Source organism: Protomyctophum bolini, assembly GCF_963924005.1.
Source record: "Protomyctophum bolini genome assembly, chromosome: 9".
Classification (NCBI taxonomy): Eukaryota; Metazoa; Chordata; class Actinopteri; order Myctophiformes; family Myctophidae; genus Protomyctophum; species Protomyctophum bolini.
The window spans coordinates 34768014-34784702 of record NC_137870.1 but is presented as its reverse complement, the minus strand read 5'-3'; the positions used below and the strand labels follow the sequence as shown (position 1 = coordinate 34784702).

The window sequence follows — 16689 nt, the reverse complement described above, 5'->3', positions numbered from 1 at the left end:
TGGACCTCTGGGTTCAGCTAGCATCTGCACTACCAGAAGCACAGGGGAAGGGACAGATATGAGGGAGAGAGAAAAGCATGAAAGAGAGAACGCGAGGAAGCAAGCAAGCAATAAAGAACAAAAGCGAGAGAGAAAGAGAGAGAGAGAGTGAGGAACTTCTTTTGTGTGGCCGTGTGGCGCTTTAGCAGGCCGCAAAGCGTCTCTCTGGTCGGAGAACAAACGCTATTGAATAGAACTGTTTGATTTGGTCTGGGCCGTCTCTCTGGACACTGTGGACACTGCAGAAATTCAATAAGAGACAGAGAGAGGGAGAGAGGGAAACGCACCTTTATGCTCTCTCTGGATGATTTGAAAGCCTGAGGAACAAAGGAATCATCCTCGATGGTCTCAAGTTCCTTTATTCTTCTCACTTGGTCCTCCAGAGAGATGCCCTCTGAAACACACACACACACACACACACACACACACACACACATGACACGTTACACACAGGCACACGTGTACATACATACATACGTACTGTACACACACAGTAGGGGGTCACCTGTCCTCTGTCATGTATAGGAATGGAGACTGGGCCTAGCTAGACTCCATGCTATCATTCTATATAATTCTCTGTGGCACATGAAACATGAAAGATCTCACATGCTCCTATTTTAATCTGGGCTTCTTATGAAAAGGACTTCAGTTTAGCCGAGGGCACAACGTCTATCCATTCTGTCAGGCAGAAACCTCTTATCTCCATATTTACTTTGTTTTTGTTCGTTGTTGCTGTACTTGATCATACTATACATACAGTGTCGCACAAAAGTATCAACATAGTAGCAGATCCACAAGCTCGCTGCTTTTGATACTTCTGTCATTTGAATCCTGAAAAGTAACAGTTTTGGACATATGAGGTTTCCACCCGACAGATTTATATATATATATATATATATATATACTGTGTATATACTGTATATATACTTACATGAAATAAACAAGGTAATAGCCAGACAGTGAAGAACACTAATATATATATATAAAACACGATAAAATAATCAAAATATGAACGCATGCTGAACACAATGGAACTCATCCATTATGGAAACCAAACAGGATTACGTTTCATTCAGGGTTTTTAATGTAACAGAAAGGGAATCCTTTTCTCTTTTTTTCCCCTCGGCCGCCGCCGCCGCCGCCCGGCACAATCCAACAAGACGGGCGGAAAAAAAATACATTTCCGATAAATTACATCTGGATATAAACACATTAAGAATTCTGTAGATCAGATAATAAGTGATCTGGAGAAGAGGACGCCGGAGAACATCTCTGCAAAGCGTAGGAGGGCAACAGAATATATGTGTCTGAGAAAGTTGGAGCGGAAGGGGGGGAAAAAAACCATAACAACAGAGTCTGAATAGTCCTATTATTCTATGGCTGTCAGTCTTTCTACCAATCAGTCAATATTCATCCATTTCTTCCCCATCTTCACATCCTCCCCTGCACTCTCCCATCAATCTATCTGTCAATCCAGACAGACGCGCACGTCTGTCATCCACCCATGTAGGCTGTGTCATGAATACAAGCACACTCAAACGCACGCACGCACACACATACATACGCACGCACGCACACACATACATATACACGCACGCACGCACGCACGCACGCACACACATACATATACACGCACGCGCGCACGCACACCACGTCATGACACAACAACAAAACTCATGCCGAGTTCTCCCGAGCTGTGCATCATGCACGTGTACACGCACGCACACACACAGCATGCAACAGCATACATGCACACAGCACTCACACTCGCGAACAAAGAGCATGCTACAATTGGAAGCTAATAGTTTGGAATTAATTTGATCCATTAGCAGCCACAGAGGAGCTGTCACAACACATCTTCATAGACCGGGGCGTTTAATGAATAAATTAATATTTGTTCCAGTTTTCATTTAGTTAACATTTTGCAGCAAAAGCCACACACACACGCAGTACACACACACACACACACACACACACACACACACACACACACACGCACACACACGCACACACACACACACACACAGGTCCTAACGCAATGCACGCAAACTTGGCTTTTGATTTATATTTATTATTTACTGTAGAATTGGACAACGTAGTGACGAGTGTGATTATGTGTCCGTGGCGTGGCGTGACAGGCTGTCAGTTTGTGGAGGAGCGTGAGGACGCTCCAAATAAACTCATTACCTTGACTGGGTTTCTAGATGGACGCGGCGGCGGCGTCTCCCGAGCGCCGGGCTTCAATATCCTCCCACAGACTGTGGCCTGTCCTTCACACCGCTATCACTATAAGACCTCGCGGGGCGCGTGGCGGGCAGGCCGCGCGCGCATCGAAGCCGTGTCTACGGAGCCCCGCTGACACGCTTGGCCGATATATCAGGCGGCGGTGGAAAAGGTACTCAAACGTTTTACTTGACCCATTTTGACGCATTTTCAACTTGTAGATGGTCTATGTTCAAATGGCCTAAATGCATATAGGGCTGGAGTGTTTAATGCATGTTTTGTAATAATAATCAAAGTAACTAGTAACTGAAGTGTTCAAATAAATGTAAATGGAGTAAAAGTACAATATTGGCTCTGAGGTGTAGTGGAGTAGAAAATTAGAAATACTCAAGTACAAATACCTAAAAAATATAAATGTACATAATTGCTTTCCACTAATATCTGGTATATTCAGTACAGTAGCCTACTGTATATCTCTGCTATATTATCTACTACTGCCTCAACACAGTTGGTATTATGACTTTATTACATTGTCAGGGTTGTGCACAGATAGACACCAAGTGGTGCAAAATAGGGCAAAATAGACAGCAAAGTGCCCGTTTTAAATGTAGTTCTTTGTACAGTTTGTTCATTGTATTGTTTTGTACAGTGTACAGTATGTGGCCCATAGTGACATCGATCAATTCTGGATTAAAAGCATCTAATATATTATTTTTTGCCCCAAATTCTATAAATCTCACACACTATTTAGGCAGCCAGCGGTTCCATGCGCCGCTCAAGGTGCCCTTTTTTCACCTGAGCACCTGCCCCTCAAAATGTCTGTGCAGTGCACAGATATTCCATCATGTGTTATTATATATTTCACCTTATATTATCATCGCTTTAGCCAAATGTGGACTTAGGAGGTTTTTGCCCATTAATGTGGAGGTGGTTGTTTTGTCCATCATCGATTCGAACGGGAAAACAAGTTGGAGTTATTTGGTTTGAACGACAGTTTGAGGATCCAGAGTTGGGGGGTTTAGTCAGAAGCACTTTGTAATACTTTTCATTGGTTCAACGTTGGTCAAACACACACACAAGGGTGTTCAACAGCATTGATTTAATAAAGAAAAATAAATGTTAAAAACTGGTTTCTGCTCAACATTGTCGATATCTCGCCTTAATAATAATAATAATATATTTTACGTCAGTATTGGCGATTATGCAAGCTGATGTGTCCCGATCTTGAGCAAACCGTTTCAAAGATACAAATCGACATGCTCACAATGCGAATATGAAATAAATAATGGAATAAAATAAAGTTCCGTTTGTTTGTGAATTGTATATGTACTAGTTTGCTTGTATTGTAAATCCTATTTTCCTATTTGTTTGTATGTAAATTTAAAGTTTTTTCCAAATTGATTAAAACATACATTTGTCTTATTATTAGTAGTCAAAACATCAGTAATCGGTGGTCTCCAGGACTCTACAAATTAATTACCCAAATATCTTCCATCTGTTGGTCATCAGTGGTAACGAGCCAAAACGAAAGCCACGCGACGGTCGTTGACTTAACCGTCGACGGGTCAACAATGCAAGAATCCACGCTACAGTTTTAAAAACGATTCAATGATTTATCACTTGTTCTTCTCTTCTGTTTATGTTGTGTACACCGCCCCACCCTCCTCCGCGCGCACACACACACACACACACACACACACACACACACACACACACACACACACACACACACACACACACACACACACACACACACACACACACACACACACACACACACACACACACACACACACACACACACACACACACACACACACACACACACACACACACACCTCTCTCTCCCTGGCAGCTCTCTCTGTGTCTGTAAGCTGGGCTGTCCGTGTGCGCCGCAGGAATCCATTAAGGCCTCAGACTTTTTGACAAACACATTATTGGTAGATAAAATGACTTCCATATGCTGTTTGTCAGATGTCAGCGGGGAAAGATATGTATTTCATGGGAAAATCAAAAATAATGGACTTTGAGAGAGGGCCTGGCGAGCGTACAGGCAGACAAAAATCAATACCGCTCGCTGGGCGAGCCTTCTCCGCCGGCCCGGAGAGGTCAAAGTTGATATTTAATATTGACACATTATCTGGCAAATTAATTTAACGGGGCAACTCAATTGTCACCGCATTAGGAGCATTTCTGTCAGTGATGGGAGGACAGGGAGGGAGGCAGGGAGCGAGAGACACTGAGACACGGAGAGAGAGAGAGAGAGAGAGATGAAAGAAACAAAAATAGATGCACAATTCAATGCGCATCAGGAGCCATGCTTCATCTGAAGTTATTTCCATCTCTCGGAGCAGCTGTCCTCTCTTGAAGTTGAAAAGCACAACAACCATTACCAGTTTCCAGGAAATGGTATATCCAAATCAATCAATAATATGCCACTCTCTTTATATCTGTAGATCATGTTAATGGATGATGAATGCTTTTGTGTGTCTGTGTGTCTGTGTGTGTGTGTGTGAGACGTGTGTGTGTGTGTGTGTGTGTGTGTGTGTGTGTGTGCGTGCAATGCCGTGCATGCGTGCGCATGTAACAGAGTCGCTGAGTGGTCGACGGAGGAATATATGTGAAATTATACCATAACTTGTGTCCTATCTATGCATTTACACACTTGGTCGCGACCTTGTGTGTGTGTGTGTGTGTGTGTGTGTGTGTGTGTGCGTGCGACGTGCATGTGTGTGCGCGGGCATGTGTGTGTGTGTGTGTGTGTGTGTGTGTGTGTGTGTGTGTGTGCGCGCGCGCATGTGTGTGTGTGAGCAAGAGGAAGACTAAAGAGCACAAAATGATTAACTTGCTGTCGGGCAGAAACCTCTCATCTCTGCATGCCACTTTGTGTGTTTTTTTCTCGTAAATGTACGTATTACTTGATCACACTACAGCGTCGCACTGAAGTATCAAAAGTAGAAGGTCTACAAGCTCCAACATTTTGAGCATGTGGATCTGCTATTTTTTATATTTTATGGGAATGCTGAAAAGTAACATATAGGAGGTATAATTACCCACCTGTCACAGACAAATTACATTTGAATTTTGACATAACAAAAAAAAAGGACAGACAGACATGAAAGCAACTTGTCCTTAATAAAATGACAACAGATGAGAATCGATAGGCCACTGTTCTCTATTAAACACCTGTTTGTCCACCTCATTGATTAGGGCCAGGAGAGAGAGAGAGAGAGAGAGAGAGAGAGAGAGATCAGAAGAACCAATAGAAAGCACCTTTCCTAAAGCCTGACTTACAGTATACTTACAGTACTTGTGAGCTTGCTGTAGATCTGCTCTGTGTTTGGTGAACGACAACCCGTGCACGACTACGCACAAATCAGGTTAGCCCATTTTGACCTGAGATCAGATTCTAAATAGCAGACCTACAAGCTGCTATTTTTCAATAGCTAAAGCATGACATAATGCAAATACCAAAAGGGGTTCCCGCCCCAAAATGAGTTAAAGGGCCGTAGACACCAATCACTATTTCTGCTGTCACTGGACATATAACGTCTTTAAACTCAAGGACTTTCAATGGAAATTAAATTAGAGTTTATATGGCAGTTTATTTTTTTTAATAAACATCAACCACATCAATCAATCAAGTGGATGGCAGAGTCCACACCACAGCTATTAGCACAACAGTAGTGAATGAACCACATACAGTAGCTATGGTGGACTGTGGAGGGTCAACAGTAGTGAATGAACCACATGGCTATGGAGGTATGGTGGACTGTGGAGGGTCCTTTAAAGCCAGTAGTTCTTAAACGTTGTTTTGTGCCAACGCCCTGTATTTGTCCGCCCCCCACACATCTGCCAGCGACCCCCATAAGAGGAGATTTACGTTAAGATAATTCAACATGATTCATAATTCATGCAGATGTACAAGCTTGCTTGCTACATAGCTGCTGTTTTTGAATAGCCAACATTATAAATGAATAAAGTGCGTGATTAAAATGATTGTATTGCTGTATTGACTACTTTTTAACCCATTTGGGGGGCGGGAACCCCTTTTGGTGTTTTAAAAATGATGCTGTACTTTAGCTGTTGAAAAATAGCAGATCTCCAAGCCCAAAATGTTTGAATATATTCTTTCAGAGCCAATGTTTTTAACTCATGTCTTTGCTTCTGGAGGGTCCCTGGAACAACATATTTTCAGATGGGGCTCGGCGGGCAATTACATATATTTGTGGGGGTCCTTGATATAAACATGTTTGAGAACGACTGACATAGAAGCATGTTTTTTTTTTTTTTAACCGTCAAGATTTAGAAGACATTTGTAGAATGGTCCTCAGGTCTGGTGCCCCTGAAACACTGCTCTGTAAGAGGAGCACTGCTCGCAACAGCGCCGGCTCCTCGCCAGAAGAGGGTGCTGTTGAATAACTCATGTCTCTGCTCAGGGGCTCTATATAGTGTGTGAGTGCCATTGCCTTTGTAAACTTGACTTTGGTCCACAGTTTGTCAATCAGGGACGGCAGCTGAATATATTGCTGCTGCTGATTAATTCCAGTAATTGAGTGCACTACCCCGCCAGCTAAATTACCACAGCGCTCGTCCTCCTCGTCGTTGTGTGTGTGCGGAACGGAAATAAATAAAGGGGAGAAATAACGAACTATCGGTGAATTGAGGTCGCTCACAAATTATGGCAAATTTATGACAGTGTTTTGGAATTATGTGGCAAACAGGCAGGCTAAAAGGTATTTAATGAATGTATATTAAAAAAAAATGAGCAAGACTTACACGGCAAAGGGAAAAGGACAAATGGCGCTGCTGTATTTATGGTGGGCGGGAGCAATTTGAAGATACTTTGAAGGATGTTCCAAGTTCTCAACATATAGTTGGGAGTCTGCAGGTCAGAGGAAAAGCATCACTTCCATTGTCATTAAATGCCACGACGTATTTATTGTTTAAAGCTTCTCAAATTTAATTATAAAAAATATATTCTTCTTTGTTGGAACTTCCAAATGGTCTTATTTCTTAACTGGAACTTGTTGTTATGACTGCTGCCATTCATTCATCCATCCATCGGACACTATTGATAGACAATAAGACAATGCACTGCATTATGCATTGTTCTGTGATAAACAAAAGCACGTAGTCTAGCTTCCATAAAGAACACACAGAAGCACACGTATGACTTAAACAACTCTCTTTTCCAAAAATGCGCCCACAATTTTACTCTCTCACACTAGTGACTATAGTCTCTCAAGACAGACAAATTCAAAGGAAAAGAGGGTGCTGTTTATCCTTTATGTTTCGACGATGGGTTCTCAGATTGCACACACACACACACACACACACACACACACACACACACGCACACACACACACCCCGCAGTAAGGACGTGTAATTCAATGCTCAATTTAGGCTCGTCTCAGTGGAGGTTTTTTTGCCTGCTAATTGATAGAAATTAAGCCATTAATCAAGCCACTAGCCATCATTCAAGCCGGGGAAGATGAATACAAACTTTCATAATAACCACCTTCCCCATTTTAGCCCTCATTAGCATTAATTTTTAATGCAATTATGCTATTCTTTTACGCCGGGCTCATAAATTACTGCTCTTTTGTTGCCGGCTGGCCTTGTAAAATCCAAAGTAATGCTTTGTAGTCTGATCTTTAAGGCAATTACTGGCTTCTTCACTCTTTTATCTCCCTGCATTTCCAATAACCTGCTCTCTAATGATTTATCTCTGCTGCCCCCGCCACCCCCCCCCCCCTCCCCGCCGCCCTCCCTCTCGCTCTCTCTACACCAGGGGCCAACAACCCCCCTGCTAGTGCCATCCAGCCAGGCACACCAACCAACCCCCCTGCCAGTGCCATCCAGCCAGGCACACCAACCAACCAACCAACCAGTGCCCCTGCCGAGGACAACAGCCTCCCCCCCCCCCGCCTGCCAGTGCCATCCAGCCTTCCACGCCAGTTCTTCTCAACCATTTTCCTGTCAAGCTACACCCGACCAAAACCCAGAGGTATTTCGGCCACGGAAGTTGACGGGAACCCTATTATCTGCGAATAACCCTGTGACCCCGAGAAAATAAGATTGGTGTTGTTAAAATTGTTTGTTTCAAAAATGGGGTTTAAAAGAGATTAAACCGTTTGTCATTTTGCTGGGGACCCACCTGGAACCCATTTAAGGACCCCGGGGAGGTCCCCGGACCTCACTTTGAGAACCACCGATCCATCGACTCCGTCTGCTACCCACCCACATCCTCCCACTGACTTTGCTTACCATCTCCTTTAGTGGTTTTGCAGCTATAGCCCTTCATTAGCGAACATGTAGCTACCAGCTGTGGTGAGGTGGGAACGCCAAGCCGCTGTAAGACCGGTGAACCACCTCGCTATCTCTCCTCCATATCACCTGGTCTCCTGTGGCCCGCGAGGCCTCCAGATGGGCTTGGTTTTGCCGTGCTCGGAAATTGCCGATCTGCAAGCTCAACCTCTCGAGCTCACTTGAGCTCTTGTGAGCTTGTAGATCGGTAATTTCCGGTACGCGAGGCGCCCGGCACACAAACTAAAGTATAAATCCGGCTTTACCTGTAGGCTGGATGCTCTTGTTTACATAACACCCCCCACACCCACACAGCCTGAGTTAGGTGAGTTGGGTGAACACACACACACACACACACACGCACACACACGCACACACACGCACACAAACACACACACACACACACACACACACACACACACACGCACACACACGCGCAGAGCTTCGGCATCAAACAGATGCATTGCTGCGCGGAGCAGGGCTGAATGCTAGGGGCAGCGCAGGAGAGGAGGAGGGGGGGGGGGCACTCCGGTCTAGAGGCCCCTCTTCTTCTCATCAGCTTCAAAGTGTGTATGCATCACCTGACTCTCATCAGGCCCAACGACAACAAGCTGTTCTAACGACCGCTGCCTGGGAACAAGCGGGGCTAACTAAGCAAGCACAACGGGAGGAGAAGCAAGCAGCAACAATAGGTTAGCTATTAAAATACCCCAGTAATGAGGTTTCATTATTGGCACTCGGGCGAATCTCAGCAGGATGTCGTTATTTTTTTGTATGTACGTGATAAACAAAATGGGCAAAAAAAATACAGACTTTTAAATTGCAACAAAACAAAAAAAGAGACTCGTTGGCTAACCCTTCTGTGGAACTCCGCCAGGATATATGGCATTGTGTAGATGAGGCATAATATGCCAGGTTAATTCTGTCCTATAGCGATCCCTATACATACAGCTAGTTCTTCAGATTTCACTGAGTTATATTAATTATATTGTTGATAGTAACCTCTCATCTCCATATTTTTACTTTTTGTGTTTTGTCGTAAATGAACGCCCCCTACTTAATCACACTACACCGTCACAATCAACAGTAGCAGATCCGCAAGCTTTTAGATCTTATATTTAATTACATTTTTAAAATTTAAACCTAATAACAGTTTTGGTTGTGTGAGGTTTGCACCTGATGCGAGTCAGTGGCTCAGGAAGTAGAGCGGTTCGAGGTTCAATTCCCTGGCTCCTCCTGCCTCAAAAGCTGAGTGTCCTTGAGCAAGACACTGAACCCTTAAGCCAAATTCCAATACCCAAAATCTCTGCCACTCGCTCACTTCCACTCGGTCACTCCAGCATGGCAAATTATGGTGAAATTGGTGAGCTGCCGAAATATGTTACCATCTTGTGGACTTCACACAACTTACATGGAGGTCTTTAAATACGTGGCCTGAATACCGCTAGATTGAACTCTGCTAATGAACAAACTGCAACGATTTACATTTGGACACTGATGTTATGCGATTGTCTAGACTCTAGATGATTGTCACATATTTCAGCAGGTCACCAATTTCACCGTAACACCTCCATGCTGGAGTGAGCGAGTGTGAGTGAGCGAGTGGCCGAGATTTTGGGTATTGGAATTTGGCTTATGGGTAGGGCCTAAGTGTCCTTGAGCAAGACACTGAACCCCTTAGGGTAGGGCCTAAGTGTTCTTGAGCAAGACACTGGACCCTTAGGGCCGATTCATACTCCTATTTTACCGCTGTTTCGGCGCTGTAGTGCCGAAATGATTTCGGCTCGTCAGAAATTTTCAGTAGCACCGAAGAGACGACTTTAGGACTTTATCCCATTCCTTAGTCTTAGATTTGTTTCCCACTAATAAAGTAGTTTTTACTTGTTCCATCGGGCCAGGACACATCAGAGACGCTAGGAGAAGAGAGTCATTCCATAAGTCAGGTGTGGACCCGGGTCAGGTAACACTTTTAGTTAGGAGGAGTCGCCGACGGCTCTCCATGCTACTGATGCTATAGCCCTGCGAATGCATCAAGTAGCTAATGAGAAGCTATTAGGCGCATCGATTAGCTGATTCCAATTGATAGCTAGCAGGCCAAAGCTGCACGTCAATATTTGCATAACTAATACCCCCAAAGGCTCAGAGCATTGACAAATGAGAGCTCAATTATAGAGGCAGGTTGGAGAGGGAAACAGAGACAGAGAGGGATATAGAGGGGGGGAGAGAGAGAGAGAGAGGGAGGGAGTGACAGAGAGATAGAGGGGGAGAGAGAGAGAGGGAGGGAGTGACAGAGAGATAGAGGGAGAGACAGAGAGATAGAGGGAGAGAGAGGGAAGGAGATGAGGAACGGAACAAGAGGAACGGAGTAGAGACAAAGAGAAATTAACCACTTAAACCACAAAATCCTATTTTCAGCATAAGATTTCCCCACAATACTAGGGTAGAGCCCTGAGGGACTCCACCATGCAAATTTTAAGTGGTTAAGAGGCATGCCGTCAGTGACAGGTGGCCAAAAAAAGGTTACTATTCAGGTTATGAAAATAAATAACACCCGTGTGAAGTGAGGCTCTTATCGTCGTACATCATCATGACGTAAAATAGACACTGTCAATTTGCATGACGGAAAATCCTCCATTCATTGGGAATCCAATGATTGGGTAGGACAAAGTTTGTGGACAGACACCAAAAGCTGGTTAGGAGGGGCTAGCGCCCCCTTTTTGAGTGGTGCAACCACTCCTACAACCAGCAATGTCTGTGTACACCTATGTGTTCACATGTATGTGTTCATCTATGTATGAGCACCAGTATGAGTACCAGTAGGGGCGCTGTTGTGCCATGCAGAAACAGAGAGAGAGAGACAGTGCTTGCTAATATGAGAGAGAGAGAGAGAGAGAGAGAGAGAGAGAGAGAGAGAGAGGAGGGGGGGAGAGGGGAGTAGCACCACTCGGGTCACACGGGTGTGATTATAGTATTCCTTTGATGCTCAACATAACATTAGCAAGTATTCCTTTTTCTTTTTGCATTCCATAGGGCTGGACCACACATGGGCATATGACAACGTGACGGGAGTGAAAAACGGACTATTTCTAAAATAAAATAAACATATTGTTGGTGTTTTCAATTACAAATGTTAGTCATAGACTACAATCTTTTAAGGAATACAAGGGATACTTTTAACACGTTGTCGGCTTGTAGATCAGCTTCTTTCTCTACTCTTGTCATACGATGAAGTATAAAATAGGGCATTTGTTTTGACAATAGACATCTTAGACAGTTTGAAATTGTATACAATTTCTGTCTGCCAGCGACAGTGGCGTGCACAGACATTTGGAGGGGCAGGTGCTCCTCTAAATGAAAAAAGGGCACCTTGTGCGGCACGTGGAACCGCCGGTTGCCTTAATAGTGTGAGATTCATAGATTTTGGGGCATAAATTATATATATTAGAAGCTTTTAATCAAGGATACTGTACACTGTGTACAAAACAAAAACAAAATTAACAAACTGTACATGAAAACAAACTTTCTAAAGGGCACATTGCTGTCCAGAGGGCAAAAGGACAGGTGCTGTAGCGCCACCTAGAGTCTATCTGTGCACGCCACTGGACAGTGATGTGAAAACATAACAGGGACAATCATACATCCCATCTCAGTGTGTGTGTGTGTGTGTGTGTGTGTGTGTGTGTGGTTGTCAGATGTTGTGACAGTGACACGGTGACAAGGCGCGCTGCTGCCGTTCATGCTGATGTGTGTTTGGGCTCCCCGGGCCGGGGTCAACAGGTCACACAAAATGAGAGACAGTGTGACAGGCTGGGCCAGATGTCCTGGCTGGGTCCCTGGGGGAGTTAGCACGTGCTTGTGTGCGTGGCGTGCATGTGTGTGTGCGTGCGTGTACCAATGACACAGCAGGTGGCTAAGCTAGTCTAATGATGCCAGAGCATCACAGTGTTCCCCTGAGACCCCCCCCCCCCCCACACACACACACACACACACACATACACACACACACACACACATGCAGTTATCTATTATAATAGGTCCAAATGTGTCCGCCTCGACACCACATTCCTCCCAAAATCAACAAATGACCCCGCAAATACGATACATAGAACAGTAGTTGTATGTATGTATGTATGTATGTATGTATGTATGTATGTATTTGGTTAAAATGGGTAGGGTTTAAAAAAAGGCAAAAGCATGCTCTGTTGCACTGGCCTAAAAGTGGGTCCTTAAAAACTGCTTCAACTTCTGGGATGTATGTATGTATGTATTTAAAAGGGGGGCTTTTTGGTAAAATCCCAACCCACAATACCTTCATATATTTAAAAGAATACCACAATAGGGTTACCAGTGAAGGGCAACATGCCTATTCACTGGGGACTATGCAAGGCAGAGGCGTCCACCCCCCTGAGTCCAAGTTAGACTAGACCGCATACCTATGTATGTATATATGTATGTATGTATGTATGTATGTATGTATGTATGTATGTATGTATGTACTGTATGTATGTATGTATGTACAATTTGTGAACGTGTAATATGGCATACATATGTGTTATTAACACATTTAGTACCGGAACTGCATCAAAATAAAGGCGTTGCTTGCGCCGGAGTAATCGCCAGAGTAGTGATCGCTTCCATTTTGAAAGCCATGAACCGGAAATACTTTCTTAAAAAAGTTGACTGACAAAGTGCCATCACAATCTCCGATCATCTTAATATATTTATATACGCTACAAAAAGAGTTCATATTTTGCGGGAGAGACGGATGAGGAGCAGAAACGCAGCGCCAGCATATCGATCCATTCATCACCACGGAGAGCGCCCTGGATGAGGAGATACGAGTCATTCTTTCCGCCGCGCTAACATGGGAGTCAATGACAAGCTAATAGTTTCACAGAGCGTTAGCATACGGCAAGCGAAAAGCGAAATGCCAAAAAAAAAAGAAGTAATTATTCTGAATATTATTATCTCGCCCCGCGTCGTTTGGACGTCGCTAGGACGTCCACAGACGTCTAAGGCACCTCTCGGTTCCAATCCTTATGACGTTTCAGGACGTGTTATGTACAAAATGTGTTAAGTACATCCAATATACGGTGGCTTTGGACAAAATGTGCCATGATGGCCTAGACATAACCCATGAATGATGCAGTGACCAGTGTGTGTATGCATTACATGGTATCTGGTTACACACACACGAGCTGTCTTCAAGTGCAGACATTCTTAGTTGAATTCTTTGTTCGATAAGGTATTCTGCTAAATGCCTAACTTGTAAATTGTTAAGAGGGGAATGAGTCAAATGGATTTAGTTAAGGTACCATTTGGACGGGGATCTATACCACAATGTGACCGCTGCCTCGGACCCGTCACTTCCAGAGGACTGGACTGCATGGCATTACCCCCCCCCCCCCCCCCCCACACACACACACAGCTAACTAAACCCAGCTGTGAGCCTCTCTCTCTCTCTCTCCATGTGTGTGTGCGTCCAGTATGAGTGTTAGTGGACGTCCCGCGTCTGTGCAGCATCACAGAATCCCATTAAAACGTGAAGCTTTCACAGGCTGAGTCGTGAGGTCTTCAAGAGCACAAGTCGTCCTCTGTATGCTGGAGTGCAGTAGACGAGAGGTGTCCTAGCCCTGGCTATAGTGGCTGGCTATGAGGCTGCACAATTAATCGAAGAAAAAGATTGAGATCTAGATTCAAGCACCTAATGTGACCTCATTTTATAAATTTGAGCAAGAACCGTGCACTAGTTGGCTGCCCAATTCATTTTAGTTACTCTAATGTTTTTGCGACAGGGCAAAGAGTTGTTTAAGTCAAGCACTTTGATGTTGTCCGTTTAAAGCCACAGTAGTTATGGCTCCAGGTGCCACATTTTGAATGTATTAATGTTCAGAAACTACAAACTAACTACTAAAATGTGAAATACTTCAGTAAAGTAAAAGTACGTACTTGTCATGAAAGTGTCATGTACCGGTACTTACTTTCCACCACTGATCAGAGCTACTGTATATCAACACAGTTTTGTCGGCCGATATTTTAGAACACTGAGTTCTCAAACCTTTTCATGTCAAGGACCCCCAAAATGGTATCTAATTGGCCTGCGTTTTGTGCCAGGGACGCCCCAGAAGGGAAGATTTATGTTAAAAATATAATGCAACATTTTCCAGACATTTATGAGAGTGTTCCCAAACGTGTTCAGAAACAGCAGATGTTCAGGCTGGCAGTGTGGCATGAATAAAGCGGTGATGGTGTTGCCTTGGATTGAGATGCTTTATAGTTTTATGGCGTGACACCTAAAGGGCGAGGCGCCTATAGAAGAGTTATCGTCACCCAAATGTCATCCATCTGTATTACTCCACATTTGGGACGACCGATGTCATTAAATCACTTAAAACACCTAATTACATTCTTCATTGGCTACGACATATCACTCCAAATTTGGGCATAGTTTCAGCCCGATCCGAGATCCAATGACAATATCACTCTGAACACACAGAAATACATAAAACTATTATATCAAATTACCAATCAAATCGATTGGTGAACTGTTGCAGCACTAGGCTGGGTCACAGTTATTATGTAAACGCAAGGATTTCAGATAATCATATTGCATAATTGTTATAATCGTTTCCATGTTGAAAAATGATAATATTTTCACACAGTGGAAATAGCAGATCTACAAGCTCACAACGCGTCGCTCACAGGTATTTCCATTACTAAGTTGTTGTTTTTTTAATTCATCGCCTGCCATTGGCAAAAATATTCGTCATTTCAATCCATCGTTCATCATGTGTGTTGTTTTCAAAAACAAATTTGAAACAAATTCAACCGGATCTAATGTTATAGTATAGCCTATTTACAAAAAAAAAAATATTTTCTCTAGTTTCTGTTTCCAGGCAGCATTTGTGATGAAAACACACTTTTATTTTCCAGATGAGGGTGGAAGCTCTCGTCTTTCTTGTGGGATGTTTGGTGTTTGTATAGTGATGGAGTGAAATGTTCTGTGGGTTAGAAAAAGGCAAATACATCGCTGACAGTGTGATGAATTAAGTTACTTAGTTCATTAACTGATAAGTAATACCCTAAAAGTGAGAGCGTGCATAATAGAGCAATGCGATACTTCCTGGGGGTACAGAAATTCACGCCAACCCTGGCTATCCTGGGACATACGGGGTGGGAACGCAATGAGGTACGGTGGAGTGGAGTGTGCACATGGTACGTCTGTGGAACAGAATACTGGGCTTGAACCCTAATAGAATTGTAAGAAAGATTCTTGAGTGGGATATTTTGATCAAGGGTGCATGGGGCTACGGACTTGTATGATATTCTTTCGAGAGCGGGTTATGAAGACCATTATCATTCATAACCAAGAACAAGTTAAGGTAATAACATAAATTATTTTTCAAAATGTAAAGCATAGATGGGCACTGGATACATGGTGTAAACCAAAGCTCCGCACATACTGTGAGATAAAACATGTCTATGATACAGAAAACTATGTACTTATCTGTCAAAAAAGAAACCCTATGTGCCCAAATTAGAGCTGGCATATTGAGACAGGTAGATATGTATAGGCCCGGTTGAGGAGGATAGATTATGTAGTCTGTGTGATCTAAAGGGAATTGAAAATGAATAGTTTTTTACTGTCCATTCTACATTAGGGAGAGACTTTTTAATAAGATAGATCCAAATCATGAATTTATATGGTTGGAGGACTATTTCAAAAGTACACCTTTTCATTTCCCTCATTCCTTGAAAAGGCCTGGTCAATATAATCCCATTATGGGATGGGCCAAAGTGGCATGACACGTTCACACATTCATACTGTATAAAGTCATTAAATGTAAGTCATCTCTTTGCATGTCCTCTATGTGCTGTGCAACTTCAAAGCCTTAAAAGACGAAAAGAAATGTACATTTTTAAACATGCGTTCCAAAGTCCAATGACAAAAACACAATTACCATGGCTAATCACGGGACAATGAATGGCCATGTAAAATGTCATGGCCGTGGCAGCCGTATGTATGCAGCCCTAAATGAAACCACGTTGAAGCTCTTTATAAACTCCCTTCCGTCCATTCATTGGACGATGTTGTTGTTGAGGAAACATGCAGCATC

The 16689-nt window shown here is 43.5% G+C and overlaps 1 protein-coding gene across 1 annotated transcript in view; it reads right to left on the bottom strand.

The window, feature by feature from the left end:
* rsrc1 (arginine/serine-rich coiled-coil 1) overlaps window positions 1-16689 on the bottom strand; it is a 185360-nt gene that overhangs the window by 14154 nt on the left and 154517 nt on the right. Inside the window, exon 8 of the mRNA XM_080772203.1 lies at window positions 327-433. Coding sequence (XP_080628329.1) covers window positions 327-433 — 107 coding nt within the window. The remainder of the gene's footprint in view (window positions 1-326; window positions 434-16689) is intronic.